General features: G+C 48.7%; 2 protein-coding genes across 2 annotated transcripts; one reads left to right on the top strand and one right to left on the bottom strand.

Annotated features, from left to right (window-relative positions):
* Positions 1 to 1483: 1483 nt before the first annotated feature.
* PIGX (phosphatidylinositol glycan anchor biosynthesis class X) lies at positions 1484 to 7880 on the bottom strand. Its single transcript, XM_030954505.1, has 6 exons — positions 7807 to 7880; positions 7130 to 7193; positions 6608 to 6740; positions 5349 to 5562; positions 3501 to 3601; positions 1484 to 2056 (listed from the first exon to the last, which is right to left on the bottom strand). The coding sequence occupies exons 1-6, from the start codon at positions 7871 to 7873 to the stop codon at positions 1913 to 1915; spliced, it is 723 nt and encodes a 240-aa protein (XP_030810365.1). The 5' UTR covers positions 7874 to 7880; the 3' UTR covers positions 1484 to 1912.
* Positions 7881 to 8046: 166 nt separating this feature from the next.
* On the top strand, positions 8047 to 11543 carry CEP19 (centrosomal protein 19). The gene is made up of 3 exons (XM_030954399.1): positions 8047 to 8170; positions 9924 to 10085; positions 10792 to 11543. The coding sequence occupies exons 1-3, from the start codon at positions 8047 to 8049 to the stop codon at positions 11151 to 11153; spliced, it is 648 nt and encodes a 215-aa protein (XP_030810259.1). The 3' UTR covers positions 11154 to 11543.
* The last annotated feature ends 1612 nt before the right edge of the window (positions 11544 to 13155 follow it).

The raw sequence follows: 13155 nt of genomic DNA on the forward strand, positions 1-13155 counted from the left end.
ATTAACACTGCTATGGTTATCAGATTATTTACAGCTTGTAAGGAAAAATGTGTCTGCTATATTTATAATACAAGTGCAGAGGGTTTAATAACAGCAAATATTTGCCATAACAAAAACCACCCCTTGTGAAGCTCTGCCATTCCTCTCATATTTTACATTAATCAGAATCAATTACTTAGGTTCAGTTGAAAAGGTGATTGATGGCAATCTTGATATACACTTTACCTCCATTTTTTTTCCACCTCCAATATTTTTTGTTTCATTCCCATGCCCCTTCCCTAGGTTTTGTCAGGGAGATTGATTTAGCTGAGGGATTCAACCTATGATTTTCAACTGGTGTTCAAAAACAGGCAATGAAGTCCTGTCCCTCAGCTCTGGCAGTCTGGGATGTTGCCATTCCAAGGGTCAGGCTCCAAACCTGCAGAGCACAGGGACAAACTGAGCTCTGGGAATGAAACATCCCACTTGGAGACCAGTGACACAGCGCTGGTGCCAGTGCTGGCAGGGCTGGACAGCCCATATCTCTCTTTGATTGTTTCCCAAGGAATTCACTCTGTTCAATTCCAGCAGGAGAAAGATGCCCAAAAGACATGGATGAAAGGAATTTTCATTCAGCCTCTCTCACACACACTCACCCAGATTCCCTGCTTTGACTAATTTACTCGAGGTTAATGGTGAATAAAATCTCTTTTCTCCACACGGGGTTACCGTGGGCTCCCAGTGCCACCTACTGACAGCTGCAGACAGCGCCCGAGCTCTGCTGCTCCAGAGCCTCTCTGCTTTTCCATTAGCTCATTTCCTCTCCATTTCCTTCTATTTATCAACTGTCCTGGAGACTGAATGTACATCTTCTAAATATTTGCTTCTGGTCACTATCCTGTCCCTCACTTTCATCTTCCAAGGGTTTCTTTCCACTCATGAAATAGGGTGAAATTTCTTCAGATTTTCTAAACTCTTTCAATTCTGACCAATTGCTCAGCCTGGAGAAAAGGAGGCTCAGGGGAACCTTCACTCTCTCCACAACTCCTGACAGGACATGGAGCCAGGTGAGAGTCAGGCTTTTCTCCCAGGGAACAGGGACAGGACAAGAGGAAACAGCCTCAAGCTGTGCCAGGGGAGGTTCAGACTGGATATTGGGAAAGGTTCCTCTTGGGAAGGGCTGGCCAGCCTTGGCACAACTGTCCAGGGCAGTGGTGGAGTCCTCTGGAGGGATTCTTCAGTGGTGGAAGCCCCTGGAGGGGTTTCACAGACCTGTGGATGTGGCATTTAGGGACATGGCTTGGGAGTGGCTTTGGCAGCAGTGGGGGAATGGTTGGACTGAATGATCTTAGAGGGTTTTTCCAACCTTAATGACTCTGTGATTCTAATTAGGCCAAGAGCAGTCAACCCCTCAAAGTCATTAGGATGGGAGAGATTATTGAGGTGTCCCAGGTAAGCACAGAATGTCACAAAAAGTCATACATAACCCATCTGCACAACAAGCTTAAAATTCAGAAATTTTAATGACTCAATGATGTTTTTCATACCCTTAATAACCAATCCCTGAGTGAAGAAATACAAACACCTCTGCAAGAGGTAGCACTATATTAGAAGCAGGCTCTGGGCCAGGAAGAGGGAATAGGAGCCCCAAACCCACTCCTGATTGTTGCCTCATTGCTCACAGCAGTGCTTTCAGCTTTTTGAGGCTTTTTCCTACTCTCCATCTGCTTTGGATATTGACAACACACCCAAAATGTCTTCTGGGCTGTGAAAGGCATTTGTAAGCATTATGAGCCAAAGGAACCATAATCCATTCTGGAACCCTGGCACCCCCTAAGATATAAAAAACAGCAGAGCAGGATCCATCCAGGAGCCCAGTGCAATGTGCAGTTAGTTGTGCTGGAGGGAGCTCAGACATGCCACATTCCTCAGGTCACTGTGAGAAGTGTCCATACTTGCAGGCAGCAGCCAGGATCAGGCCAGAGCAGAGCCCTGTGGTGAGCAGGGTCAGGGCACACACCAAGGAACTGTGCTCCCTGAGCCCCACAGGAACCTTCAGCATCGATTCCTCACATACCTACAAAGAAAAATAAATATATAACACTCATTTCACCAGCTGTTTCTTTTTGAGAGGATGAGGAAGCAGACCCTGATTTAACCAGCTCTTGGCTAAAGCTTCTTCTGAGATTCAATATCAGAATCAAGATGGGATATCTCCTTTCAATTCCCAGCCACTGCTGCACTGCAGAGCTCAGGAAATGGATCTGCTGCCACCTGTATCCCTGGATCTCTGCTCCTGCTCCAGCCACTGAGGGTATGTCTGGAATGCTGCAGGGAGAGCAGCTCCCAAGGTGAGCTCAGACCACTGACACAGATTTCTCCAAAGTCAACAAACATTTGGTTTTTTTCATTGATACAGGAAGCTGCAAAATGTTCATGGACAACAGCTACAGATGTACCAGTGGTCTGCAGGTATCTTAAATATAGGAAAGTGTCACAGACATCTTTTATGAAAAACTCTTTCCTTAGGATTTTTTCTCCTGAGAAGCTGAGAGGCCTCAGAAATGAAATGTAAACAATGGTTGTCTGCTGCTGTGGAATGCAACAGGTGCATCTGTGATTGGTCTCATGTGGTTGTTTTTAATTAATGGCCAATCACAGTCCAGCTGTCTCAGACTCTCTGGTCAGTGACAAGATTTTATTTTCATTCCTTTTCTTTCCTTTGCTAGCCTTCTGATGAAATCCTTTCTTCTGTTCTTTTAGTATAGTTTTAATATATCATTTTCTTTTAATATAATATATATCATAAAATAATAAATCATCCTTCTGAAACATGGAGTCAGATCCTCATCTCTTCCCTCATGCTGGGACCCCTGTGAACACCACCACAGGAAGGTAGATGTGTTACAACAACAACAGATTATTTAATTATATAGATCAGTCTAATTTCTGAATCTCTACACTGCTGTGGCACTTTTGCACATCAAAGACAGTTGTTGGCCACACTGAAGATCCAACTTGCCTTGGTTTCAAACACAATAAGAAACTTCACCTTTTCCTAGACACTCACCCAACCAGATAACAACCAAGCAAATAGAAGTGCTTTTAGGATGCTACTCCTTAAATCTTTGCAGTTTTACCATTACTTTAGCTAGATTATCATATTCCACCTTGCTACTCCTCTGAAGCACCAACATTGTGAAGACTTCTCTTAATTTGGCCAGTGCCAATTATATCCTAGGATTCAAAGTAAACTAGTAAGGGGGAAAAAAAAGGTCAGGAGAGCAGCCATGCTAAAGGGGCAGAAAAGCACAATCCCTGTAAACACAGCAGAAGGGCAAGATGACCCCCACTAAAAGCCATTCAGAAAGGAAAAAAGGAGCCTGACAAAGGGGGAACCACCCAGCTAGTCTCTTAATGATTCATTCCTGTTAGGAATTAATCTTAAAAATTAATCCAGAAAGGTGTTAATCACAGCAAAAAGGCAGCAGTTGTTAAAAAGAACCAGAGGGAGAACTCACAGGTCTGTGTTTTGTGGTGTGCCACTGACAGGGACTGCTGGTGTCAGATGAGCAAGGAGCGTCCACTTCAGCAGGTTCCCAGCACTCTGCAGACAGGTGACCTAGGGAGAGCATTCCTGCATCACCAGGAGCCAGGCAGGATAAGCAATCTGGCCTGAAAGCTTTTTCCAAATAAGAGATTTTTCCCCTACAACAGCTCAACAGAATCTATTCCCTGGGAGCCAAGTGGTGAAACACCTCTGCATGGCCAAAGTGACACTGGGCAGTCTTCGCTGTGGACTTTACAACTCTTCCTTTCCTGATACAGCAGGAATTCCCCTAGCTTGGTTATGGAAAAATGTGGTTATAAATCTGGGAAATGGGATCATCTGATCAAGTTCTGACACTTGGAATGATGCTGACTTAAAAGTATCCAGCAAGATAATCTTTATCATGTGCCCGAAGGAAAAGTTTTTAGCTTTTAGCATCAAAAGGGAGGAAGGTCTTTATCAGGGCCACGCCTTCTGCTTACATTCAGGCAACTACCAAGAGCCCCATCTCAGACACAACTGTTGGAATTCAGGACATCCCTCTGGCTGTCCTGGACTGCTAAGATCCCTGCCAGGGGGCTCAGACACCCTGGCACAGAGCCCAAGACACTTGTGCTTTCAATTATGATCCATGGAGCAAATTACCAACCTTATATGAAGATCTGCAAGCCACAACAGTTTAAGTAGAATGATGGTGAATTTATCACAGGGTGAAAAATAGATTTTTGGGGTTTTTAGAATAGGGGTTCAGGGGGCAAGATGGAGAAATCTGGGCATGTCCAGCCTTTCTCCTTCTTCTTCTTCTTCTTGGCCTCCATCTTCTGCTGTGATGTTGGCACTTTGGATTGGTTTAAGGTAGAAGCTCACTGTCTAACATAGGTGATAGGTATTAGAAAGTAATTGTAAATATTGTACATGTAGATTTTAGTATAAAAAGATAACACTGCCTCTGAGGCAGGCAGAGTGCCTGGAACTGTCCTGCTGAATGGACCTTGGCTGGACAGGTCTCGGGATCTTTTTGTGGTCACTGCGACCCCGAGAATATTAAAAGTCTCTTTTCCCAGCCTGGCGCTTGAAGAAGGAGTCAGAGCTCTTCATTTCTCGGTCTCAAGGTTGTTTATTGTTCCTCATCTATAAAAAATTTTCTCCTGCCCTGCCGAGGTCTGTCCAGGACAGTTCCAGGCACTCTGCCTGCCCCCAGGGCAGTGTTATGTCTTTATACTAAAAACTACGTTTATAATATTTACAATAACTTCCCAGTACCTATCACTTATGTTAGACAGTGAGCTTCTATTCTAAACCAATCCAAAAGTGCCACCATCACAGCAGAAGGTGGAGGCCAAGAAGAAGAAAGAGAAAGGCTGGACATGCCCAGATTCCTCTATCTTGCCCCCTGAACCCCCATTCTAGAAACCCCAAAATCTACTTTTTCACCCCGTGATAACTTCACTATTATTCTACCTAAACTGTTGTGGCTTGCAGATCTTCATATAAGGTTGGTAATTTGCTCCACGGGTCATAATCAAACCCACAGGTGTTTTGGGCTCCGTGCCAGGGCTTCTGAGCCCCCTGGCAGGGGTCCTGGCCATCCTGGACTGCCAGAGGGATGCCCTGGGTTCCCACAGACAAGAGAAAGAATTTTATAGATAAGATACAATAAACAACCTTGAGAACAAGAACTGAAGAGCTCTGACTCCTTCTTTGAGCACCGGGCTGGGAAAAGAGACTTTCTAATGCATCTCAGGGTCACTGTGACCAGCTAGAGATCCCAGGCACAGCCAGATTTGGGACTGCCCAAGAGCACCAATGAGGATCTCACCGTGGCAGCAGCAGAGCAGCACCTCTGGGCTCTGCAGAGCCACCAAGGCCTGGTGTGTGGCCCGGGCTGGGCGGTGGTAGCGGGCGTGCACGGGCACAGTGCCGTGGAAGCAGCGGGAGCAGTGCGCCTCCGGCTCCAGGAACAGCAGCAGCACAACAGCCTTGGCCAGGTACTCTGGAGCCTCCACGTCAATGGCATCAGGGAATAGCACTGCCTGCAAGCAGGGAGAGACACAGCAATGGTTGTAATGGAAATCAGAAATTGTTTCCCCTCCTTGTTCTGGCACTGAGAGTGATTTTGTGGTCAGGATGATCAAGTTGGGAATTCCTTAATTCGCAGCCTTAAGCTGTTCCAAAATGCCTTTTTAAGACTGTGTTCAAGGAGTCTTGGGAAAAGTTCACAGTGTCACTGTGCCTACAGCCAGACCTGTGAGGTGTCAGCTCAACCACGGTGCCCACAGCCTTTGCACATCTCTCTAATGTGAGGCAAAGACTGGACAACAGCACAGAAAGCTGGGATGAAAACCAAGCTGGGATGAAAATGAAGCTGGGATGAAAACCAAGCTGCTCAGTCCAACCACACAGCATCTGACTTAGAGCTCACCAGCACCTCTCTGGTGGTTTCTGTGGTGGTGTTTGCAGGGGTCCCAGGATGAGGGAAGAGATGAGAATCTTGACTCCATGTTTCAGAAGGCTGATTTATTATTTTATGATATATATTATATTAAAAGAAAATGATATATTAAAACTATACTAAAAGAATAGAAAAAAGGGTTTCATCAGAAGGCTAGCAAGGAATAGAAAGGAAAGGAATAATAATAAAATATTGTGACTGACCAGAGAATCTGAGACAGCTGGACTGTGACTGGCTATCAATTAAAAACAACCAATCAAAGATCGACCTGTTGCATTCCACAGCAGCAGATAATCATTGTTTTTCTTTTCTTCTGAGGCTTCTCAGCTTCTCAGGAGAAAAATCCTGGCAAAGGGATTTTTCAGAAAATATCATGGCTACAGGTTTCCCTTCCACCTTCTAAACCCCAGGCCCTTTTACCACAGCTGCTCACCTGGGGCTAAGAGAGGAGCAGCAGCTCCCTGGTACATCACCAGCAGCACCAGGAGATGCCAAGCAAGCTGGGCTACAAGGAGACACCAGGCAGATTATATTGTTTGGCACCTCCTTCCAGGAATTAATCACCTTGGTCCAATGAGCCAGATAATGAGCAGACATTCCACACCTCCTGGTGCTGGGGCCATTACCTTGGTCAGGTTGTGCTGCTGCAGCGTTGCCAGCTCGTAGGGATCCACGTAGATTCCTGGTGGCAGATGCACCTGAGCTGCCACTGCACATCCTCCTGCATCCTCCCCAAGCTCTACCTTCACCAGCAGGTCCCTTCAAACAGCAACAGGAGCAAAACATTTACACCCACACTTCCAAAGTGGGGCACAAGACCCCCGAGAGACATTTCTCAGATGAGATGAGCTCTCACACCAAGTGCAACTCATTCTGATCACACTTCCCTGTCCAGCCTTCTTAACCTCAACCCCACATCCACGGCCAAAATGAAGTTTCACTTCTTTGTTAATATCTCAGAACCACCAATGGCCTCCACAAAGGTTTGAGAAAGGGGCCCCCTATTTTCCCTCCACTATAGCTGGTTAATCCCTTGGTGCTGTTAATACATTCCCAGGGAGTTGCTACAAATCCACATGAAAAGAAGTTTCTTCCAACAGCAGATCCTGTGGCACATTATGCTCATGGAGGGCAGGGAGAGGACTCACCTGTGAAACCCCTCCTTGAGGAGCTCCTGTGTGACAGTGGTGACCCGACAGGCTGCCTGCACATCTAAGGTGACACAAGAGAGACAAGAGTGAAACAGCACAGCGACCACAGGGCTGGAAAGGTTTTATAACTCACGAACGCCTCATCTGCAAACTCTCTCCCAGAAGAAGGGAAGCAGTACTTGACTGTGACCAAAGAGCAGAAGAGGTTTCTTGGTTCACTGGCAGAGCCATAGTCCTCAAATCCTGAGTCACAGGATAGTTTGGGTTGGAAGAGACCTTCAAGCCCATCTTGTTCCAACCCTCAGCTTTGGGCAGGGACGGATCCCCAAGACCAGGGTGCTCCAGGTCTGTCCTTGAACACTTCCAGCCACAGCTGCTCTGGGCACCCTGTGCCAGAGCCTCCCCACCCTCACAGCGAACAATTCCGTCCCAATAACCCACTAGCCCTGCCCTCTGGCAGTGTGCAGCCATTCCTTGTGTCCTCTCACTCCATCCCTTGTCCCCAGTCCCTCTCCAGCTCTCCTGGAGCCCCTTCAGGCACTGTCAGGGGCTCTGAGCTCTCCCTGGAGCCTTCCCTTCTCCAGGCGGAACATCCCCAGCTGTCCCAGCCTGGCTCCCTCCCCAGCTGCCCACCCCGCGCTCCTTTCCCGGCGCGGTTCCCCTCGGGCACTCACGGAGGGCGCAGAGCAGCGCGCCCAGCCCGGCCCCGACCCGCACCGGCCCCCGCCGCCCGCCCGCCATGGCGGCCCGCACCTCACGGCCCACGCGGGCTGCCCCTGCGCCGCCTGACCGCGCGGGGCCCCCCACGCCTTGCTGCGCGGCGCCGTGTTCCGCAGGCGTTAATGTGGGCAGCCCGAAGGGGGCCTTGGGTAAGGGGGCCTTTGCCGCTGGGGCTCGGCGGCGGCGGCGGAGCCATGGCAACCGCCCGGAGAGGCCGGACCGCCCCGGGGGAGGAGCGGGAGCGGGAGGAGGAGATGGAGATGGAGCAGGAGGAGGAGGAAGAAGAGGAGAAAGAAGTGTGTTTCCGCTACCCCCACGGTGAGGGGACAGGGCAAGAGTGTAAGGGAGACTGGGAGTTCCTGGAGCGGGGCCAGCGGAGCAAGGGCCTGGAGCATCTGGGTGCCCAGGCAAGGCTGAGGGAGCTGTGGCTGCTCTGCCTGGAGAGGAGCCCCAGCTGAGAGGGGCCCTCAGGCCTGGCTGGCCCTGGCTGCAGGGAGGGGCAGAGCAGGGCCGGGCTCTGCTCCAGGCCCAGCAATGGCACCAGAGCCACGGGCAGGGCCTGAGCCCAGGCAGCTCCACCTGCACATGAGGAAGAACTTTCCTGGGCAGTGCCTGAGCCCTGAACAGAGCCCAGAGAGGGTGTGGAGTCTCCTCACCGGGGATATCCCAGAGCTGTCTGGGCACAATGTGTGCTATGGGCTCTGGGGTGGCCCTGCTGGAGCAGGGAGGTGGCGCCAGATGGACTCACTGCGGTCCCTCCTGCCTCTCCCAGGATGGGCCCGGCTGGGAGGGACCGACCCGGCCGTGCCCCGCTGCCCCTCGAGCTCGGAGCTCGGGCCTCGGCCGCTCGTGCGGCTCCGAACGGTCCCGGCTGCGCCGCCGGAGCGCTCCCGAAGCCGGCAGCGAGGGGCTCAGCCCGGTTACCGGGAGATGCAAACGCTCTTTGCCGCAGATACGAAGAGCTGCTCACGTTTGTGTTTCTCATCTTCGTAGAATCCCGGAATGGTTCGGGCTGGAGGGACCTTAAAGCTTCTCTCGTTCCAGCCGCTGCCATGGGCAGGGACACCTTGCACCACTCCAGTTTCTCCAAATCCCCACCAACCCGGCACTGGAAATTTTCCGTTTTTAAGGACATTGCTGCATGTTCAAACTCTTTCCTGTGTGATTTTTTACAAAGGAGGCGTGTTTCCAATTCTACCTCAAAGCACATTTTCAACATTAATGCGATTTTTCTTGATGTGGAGAAATACTTTCATTTTTTGGGGTAAAATGTGTTACTTTGCCTTACTGCAGCTTGGAAATCACCTTCATGTTTCACATATTTTCACTCATTTAAAACCAAATTTTTCATAGGTTTTAAACCAATAAAAGTCTTTAAACCAATAGAAGTCTTTAAAACAATAAAAATATTGGGTTTTAACCAATTTTTTTTATTCAAAATAAAAGTAACACCTGTACTTAGTGCTGTCCATTGAGCTGGGAAACAGGATCTGCAACACATTTGGATTTTTAAGTCCCATCTAATTTAATTTCATAGTTAAATTAGAATAGGTTTTAAGCCCATTCTGACCCAAGCCACTCTGGGGTTCTGTGATTTTGCTGAACTCCTGACAAAAAGAGCACCACAGAGTGTCACTGTCATATTTTCTGGAAAATTCCTTTTGCCAGGATTTCTGTCCTGGGAAGCTGAGAAGCCTCAGAGAAAAAGGAAAACAATATTATCTCATTTGCTTCTCCTGTGTTTTGCTGCTTTGGAATGTGGTTGGAGATTGTTTATCCAACATGTGAATTGTTTTTACTTCATATCCAATCGCAGTCAGGCTGTGTCAGGACTCTGGAAGCAGTCATGAGTTTTCATTAGTATCTTGTTAAGCCTTCTGTCTGTATCCTTTCTCTATTCTTTAGTATAATTTTAGTATAGCATTGTTTAAAATAATGGAATACCATAAAATAATAAATTAGCCTTCTAAGAACATGGAGTCAGATTCATCATTTCCTTCCTGCCCTGAGGGACCCCAGAAAATACCACAACTGAGAGACTCTGCTCCCTTTTCCTTTTCCTCATTCCCAGGGAGAGCTGCTGGGGACTCTGATGGATCCAGGATGACTTTCAGTGCACAGAAATGTGGGGTCTGCTTCCAGCCCCCCTCCATCATCCTCATCTACAGAGATAACATCCAGGAGAAGATGCGCCAGCGCATCATGCCCATCAGGAACTTCTCCAGGTTCTCAGGTGAGGGGCATTCCTTCCTGAATGCATTCCTTCCTGTCTGCAGCAATGCATTCACTCTTTTCCTTCATGCAGAGGAGCCCATTGGTAGCAGCACACCGAGTGCCCTCCCAGCAGTGAGCAGGGAGGGGCTGTGCTGGGGTTGTTGTAAATCAAAGGCGACTCCCACGTCGGTGAGGGAGAGAGAATGATGCATCTCACTCTATCATCAGGAGGCTAATTAATGACTGTATTATATTATACTATGTACATTGTATCTAAACTGAATCTGCCATGTACTCACTCATAACTGCTTGCGCGGCTTAGAGCTGCACTCATCTCTGGTTCTCTCCTGACTGTCCCATGACAGTCTGGACACACACACACGTCTTGGCCCTGACAAGCCAAGGGAACAAAACATCCTCACTTTGAGTAAAAAATTTCCATACTGCATTCTACTTTGGCACAACACAGGCACAGCAAATGATAAGAATTGTGTTAAGTTCAGAGAATGTGAATCTCAGAAATCTTTGAGAAGAATTGTGCCTTGCTTTTCTCTGTGAAGAGAAATGTGGCAACGGGGGTAATGTTGCCTCTCCAAGGAGCCCACAACTCAACGGCTCTCTGAGCCTGCAGGGTTTGGAGACACGCCTGGGGAGGGTTTGGGAGGAGGTGTGTCAGTGGGAAGAGGTTTGTTGGAGCTGCAGGTGGCTGTGTTGGCTCTCCCCAGACTGCAGCAGGGCCGCCGAGCAGATGAAGAACAACCCCCGGCACAAGCCCTACCTGGAAGGGGTCTCGCTGCACCAGCTGGAGAAACTCTACAGCTTGCTGAGAGATCATCTGGAGGGACAGAGCCTGTCTGAGAGCTTGGGAAGGTATCATCACGAACACACCATTGACCCAGAGGAGGATATGAACAAACTGGATGACAAGGAACTGGCCAAAAGGAAGAGCATCATGGACGAGCTCTTCGAAAAGAACAGGAAGAGGAGGGATGACCCTGACTTTGTTTACAACGTTGAGGTGGATTTCCCACAGGATGAGCACCTGGAGTCCTGTGCCTGGGACACGGAGTCAGATGAAGAAATGTGATTCCAGACAAAGATGGGCAGTTCAGAGACAAATCTCAGTGTCCCAGAAGAGAGAACAATGTCACCATACACTGGCTCAGGAGAACCCAAGGTGCCACAGCAATCCCAGGCTTAAGTCAGCTTTATTTAAGGAGCCAGACTTGATTAAATGGAAACTGCATAGCTGAAATTGTTGGCTGGTTTTAGTCTTTTCCTACATAAAAGAATTTTAAATTATTTAATCTTTCAATTTTTTACATTTCAGTCAGCTTTGGCTGAAAATGAGGCGTTAAATATTCATGTCCTGAGGACACTGTTAAAGCTGTACTGTACAAATAGGGTGATTATTATTGCCTGCTGGGAAGTTAAATATGTATCAGTCATTCTGGATAAATCAACTCTGCATTGAGAATATTACTCTCACATTTCCCTAGCAATGCTTAAATCTTCAGTTTTAGCTTACACAAAAATAAGTCCTTACATGTAAGAGAATGAATATCTTGAAAATGAATTAGTCTTGAAAGTACTTTTGAAAACACAGTGATTTCTAACAGCTTCAATGGGATGATTGGATCACTCCTGGGTGATGCTTCCTCATAAGTGCTCAGTTCTGGGAGAAATTGCTTAAAGTATCTGAAAAAACCAGAGTGGTAGAAGGTCAGAGGCTGGGGGTGGTTCTAGAGTAAGACAAACTCATCCCACTGAAGGTTTTAATCCAGCTGTCTACCTTGGCTGGGCTCTACTACATCAGTCCTGCTCTCATGTAAGAACTGGAGGACTAAGATTAGGATTCTTTGGGAAATTTTACAGCTCCAAAAGCTTCCTGGGTTTTGGCTTTCTGAACCCAGGCAGCTGAGAGGGCTGAGGGTGAGATGGGCCTTCATCCCAAATTGAGGGGCCTCAACACACTGCTGACATAACTAAGAGGGGTGGTTGGAGGAGCAGCTGGAAGAGCTCTCCTCCTGCGCCCCAAAATGAGTCACTGCTGTGAAAAACATGGAGCAAGTGTCAGTTAAACCAGAGTGCTTTACTAGAGAGGACAAGGGAGCTCACACTTGGCCAAGGGGGTCTTCAGACAGGAGAGAAATGAAAGCTGAGGCCTCACTTGCCAAAATTAAAAAAAAAAATGTAAAGGCTGACTCAGCTCTCCCAGGACAGGAAAGGGCGTGCAGGGGTCTGGCACAGGCCTTGCCTCAGCAATTGCAACATAACAACACAGAAGGATCTCCCACTTGGGAGGGAGAGGGCCCCTGGGAACCTGTCCTCCACTTCCAGCCTGCCCTCAGCTTCATCCTGCCCAGGACATGTCCTGTGCCCAGCCCCAGGCATGGCCCCGTCTCCAGTGAGGGCTACATGAGGCCAAAGGAGTGCCTGGAGTGTGAGGTTCCTGCTGGCCTGTTGCTCCAGCCCACCCCAGGCCTTCAGCAGGGAGCCAGACTGCTCTTCCCAGTTTGGGATCCTCTGGGAACATGGCAGGAAGGCACTTCACAGCCAGCTTTAGGTCATGCATAAAGACATGACATGGGACAGATCCCAAAACAGTCCCCTCAGCAGCCTCCTGGCAGAGCACATCCCACTGGCCACAGCCCTCTCTGCACTTCACTCCCACTGATCCTGACCTGCCTGGCTGCCCACACATCCAGACCCTGACATCTGCACTTGTATGGAGAACATTGTGGGACTCTGTGTCCAAAGCCTCGCTGAGGCACAGGGAATCCACCACTCTCCCCTTGCCTACACATCCATTCATTTAATCCTGAGAGGAAAGCAGGTTGGGCAGGCATAACTTAGCCTCAGCAGTCCATGCTGACTTCTTCCAGCCACCCTCTTTTCTAGAGCTGTGCTCCAAACAAAGAACATTCATTCCATGGCTTTCCCAACACAAGGGTGACTGCCCTGTTGCTCTCTGGGATGGCCTTTTGGCCGTTACTGAAGCTGGGTGGGACCCCTGGGTTCTCCAGGCACCAAGGACCTTCCCTGATCACCATGGCCTGGCAAGGATGCTGAGAGCAGCTTTGTAAGGA

The sequence above is a fragment of the Camarhynchus parvulus genome, chromosome 9, assembly GCF_901933205.1.
Source record: "Camarhynchus parvulus chromosome 9, STF_HiC, whole genome shotgun sequence".
NCBI lineage: Eukaryota > Metazoa > Chordata > Aves > Passeriformes > Thraupidae > Camarhynchus > Camarhynchus parvulus.

Excerpts from the sequence above, each read along its gene's own strand:
- PIGX (XM_030954505.1), bottom strand. The coding sequence starts at position 7,873 with ATGGCGGGCGGGCGGCGGGGGCCGGTGCGGGTCGGGGCCGGGCTGGGC. Across the intron at positions 5,563-6,607 it reads AGCAGCACAACCTGACCAAG|GCAGTGCTATTCCCTGATGC; the intron begins GTAATGGCCCCA and ends CCCTGCTTGCAG. Across the intron at positions 2,057-3,500 it reads ACACCACAAAACACAGACCT|GTATGTGAGGAATCGATGCT; the intron begins GTGAGTTCTCCC and ends TTTTCTTTGTAG.
- CEP19 (XM_030954399.1), top strand. The coding sequence starts at position 8,047 with ATGGCAACCGCCCGGAGAGGCCGGACCGCCCCGGGGGAGGAGCGGGAG. Across the intron at positions 8,171-9,923 it reads GTGTTTCCGCTACCCCCACG|GGAGAGCTGCTGGGGACTCT; the intron begins GTGAGGGGACAG and ends CCTCATTCCCAG. Across the intron at positions 10,086-10,791 it reads GAACTTCTCCAGGTTCTCAG|ACTGCAGCAGGGCCGCCGAG; the intron begins GTGAGGGGCATT and ends GGCTCTCCCCAG.